Source organism: Salvelinus sp. IW2-2015, linkage group LG18 (genome assembly GCF_002910315.2).
Source record: "Salvelinus sp. IW2-2015 linkage group LG18, ASM291031v2, whole genome shotgun sequence".
NCBI lineage: Eukaryota > Metazoa > Chordata > Actinopteri > Salmoniformes > Salmonidae > Salvelinus > Salvelinus sp. IW2-2015.
Window position 1 is genome coordinate 8641062 of NC_036858.1, and position 2671 is coordinate 8643732.

Below are 2671 nucleotides of genomic sequence, written 5' to 3' on the forward strand. Positions count from 1 at the left end.
GGCGCCGATACATCTGCACGCGGTTGCCAACACCGCTGGTATGGCAACTGCTCGGCATCAGAAGGCCCCAAAAATGGTCAGACTCTAGTCACCCAAGTCATAGACTGTTCTCTCTGCTACCGCATGGCAAGTGGTACCGGAGCGCCCAAGTCTAGGTCCAAAAGGCTCCTTAACAGCTTCTACCCCCAAGGCATAAGACTGCTGAACAATTAATCAAATGGCCACCTGGACAATTTACATTGACACCCCCCCCCCCTTTGATTTTACACTTCTGCTACTCTCTATGCATAGTCACTTTACCCCTACCTACATGTACAAAAATCTCGACTAACTGTACCCCCGCACATGGCCTCGGTATTGTTATGTTACTTTTTATTTTATTTTTTACTTTACTTTACTTATTTAGTAAATATTTTCTTAACTCTATTTCTTGAACTGGATGTTGGTAAAGGGCTTGTAAGTAACCATTTCACTGTAAGGTCTACAGCTGTTGTATTTGGTGCGGTGACAAATAGAATTTGATTTGATTTACTGACAAATAAAACCAATCAATTCAAATGCAGCGGCCATTTGATAAATGGAAGAGACGTCTGTTACAAAACACCAAAACGTTTTCTGACATTTGAGATTGGCAAGCCAAGCCTTTGATACTGGGTAGCCTTACAAATTAGGTAGGGATGCATTTTTGTTTGTCGAGATTGACAGTCTATTTATTGTGGTGTTGAAAACGCAAACCATAATATTGGTTGTGTGGTGCATTGGCACAGAAACCTGCTGGTGGAAAAATTTGTAGCATATATTTTATAAACTGTAATTAAAATCGGCATAAAAATGTTGAATATCTGAATATCTGCTCGTCCGTGGTGATCAGCGAACCTTCAACTTCTGGCCCTCCGTAGCCCTGCGTGGCATCGACAGTGCCACAAAAGCATGCTGAAGTAACAAAGTCGATATTCACATTTGTAAACATACTACAGTTATTTTTTTGTGTATTGTAAACATTATTTAGAGTAAATTATGTGGGGGGGGGGGGTCATGTGAAAAATGTTTAACTTGGGGAGGGGGATGCATTATTTTTCTTTAGCCCTAACGCCAACATAAATTCTCCAATAATTCTCCCTTGTTATTACACGGAAACAAGCAACCTGGTCTCAGATAGAAATGTCTAATACTATAAATCTTCCAAGAGGAAGAGTACTTCATCCAATTCGTATGCTTATTGTATGAGGACCGGGTAATATGTATGATACTATAAATCCTGTAATTTGTATGCTATTGTACGACGGCTATTCCATTCATAATGTAACCTAAGGTAACTAAATGGAGTGASAYAWATTTACATACAGARAAATACGAATTGCCCTGAGATCATGTCAATGGACAGACCTGAAGAAATAACATATATGCACCTGTCACTAGCCAGCGTGGCACATCAACATTGAAGTTTCACATTTGAGACTGATATGACCAACTGGAGGTTGGAGAGTATTGACAATATGGTGTGCGTAAAAAGTCGTACCTTAAAAGCGATATCATAAAACTCCCCGCTGTTGCTGAGCGAGGGGCGGCTCGGATAGACCACTCCGTTGGATGGGGCCGCGGCTCCGATCCCTCTCCCACTTTTCCCGGTGTCTTTGTTGTTGTTCAGAGATGAAGTCGGGCTTTTGGAGCTCCCCTTGCCTTTCACGGTCTTTTTCCTGGACATGTTTCACTGTTAACGGTGTTCCCGCGTGTTGTCTATAATTATTTGTGCAATAACTAGGCTATAAATATGATGTTCACTGATCAGACACTAAATCACTATCCTATGTTCTTTGGATAATCTACGATAAGAAAAACATTACTTTTCACCTGTGCGTAAAAATCATGAATGTAGGCTACATATCCGCGTAGATCTTTACGATATGCGCATGTGCGAGTTTATAGCTTTCCTTGTCCGTTGGAAATTGGTGAGTAAATCCCCTGCCAGCTCAAACTGTGCAGAAATCTAAACAGACTCTTGACAGCACTCTCTCGCGCTCTCTTCCTCTATAGCACTACGTGTACAAACCGTGGCGCGCACGGTTCACACCAATAAAAGGTACTAGCACACTAGGCGTTTAGTGCCCATTGCGTGTAGCAGGGGAGCGTCGTTACTACTTGTGGGAGTGTTGGTGCGTTTAAAGACACAGTGGTCAGTGAAAGCCTTGTAAGTAAGAGTATATGATGTGCAAAAACACCACAAATAAAAATTGATAATCACATGTTTGGTGCTCACCACAACAGATGCACATTATTTACCATTCATTTCTATTGGGCACAAAATAATCMGAATCTGTCATTGTCCCATTACTTTTGGAGCTCACTGTATATCTTTTATAGACAGTTATGTAAAGCTGAAACAAAACTGGATAGTTGCATTTTCCCAGCCAATTGTTTTCTTCTTGAAAAGTCACTTTACTTTGACASACYACTTTAAAGGGCGACTGMACTTCCTGATTTGGCCTAGTTWTTCATCAATGCTCATTRTGAAACGCTAGCRGCAATAACTGAAGGCAAACGAGAGTTGTCTTGGGGGTGTTTCTTGGCCATTCAATCACAACAAACAAGTGCAGTCGTGAGTACCTTACCGACAGCGAGGTACACTAAGCTAGCCTTGCTATGSAGAGAACAACGCTTTGAAGTTGAGTGA

The 2671-nt window shown here is 41.4% G+C and overlaps 1 protein-coding gene across 1 annotated transcript in view; it reads right to left on the reverse strand.

Annotated features, from left to right (window-relative positions):
* LOC111977323 (ras-related protein Rab-26) overlaps window positions 1-2124 on the reverse strand; it is a 181365-nt gene extending 179241 nt beyond the window's left edge. The window contains 1 exon segment of the mRNA XM_024006699.3: window positions 1520-2124. Coding sequence (XP_023862467.3) covers window positions 1520-1705 — 186 coding nt within the window. The 5' untranslated portion in view covers window positions 1706-2124.
* Window positions 2125-2671: the final 547 nt, after the last annotated feature.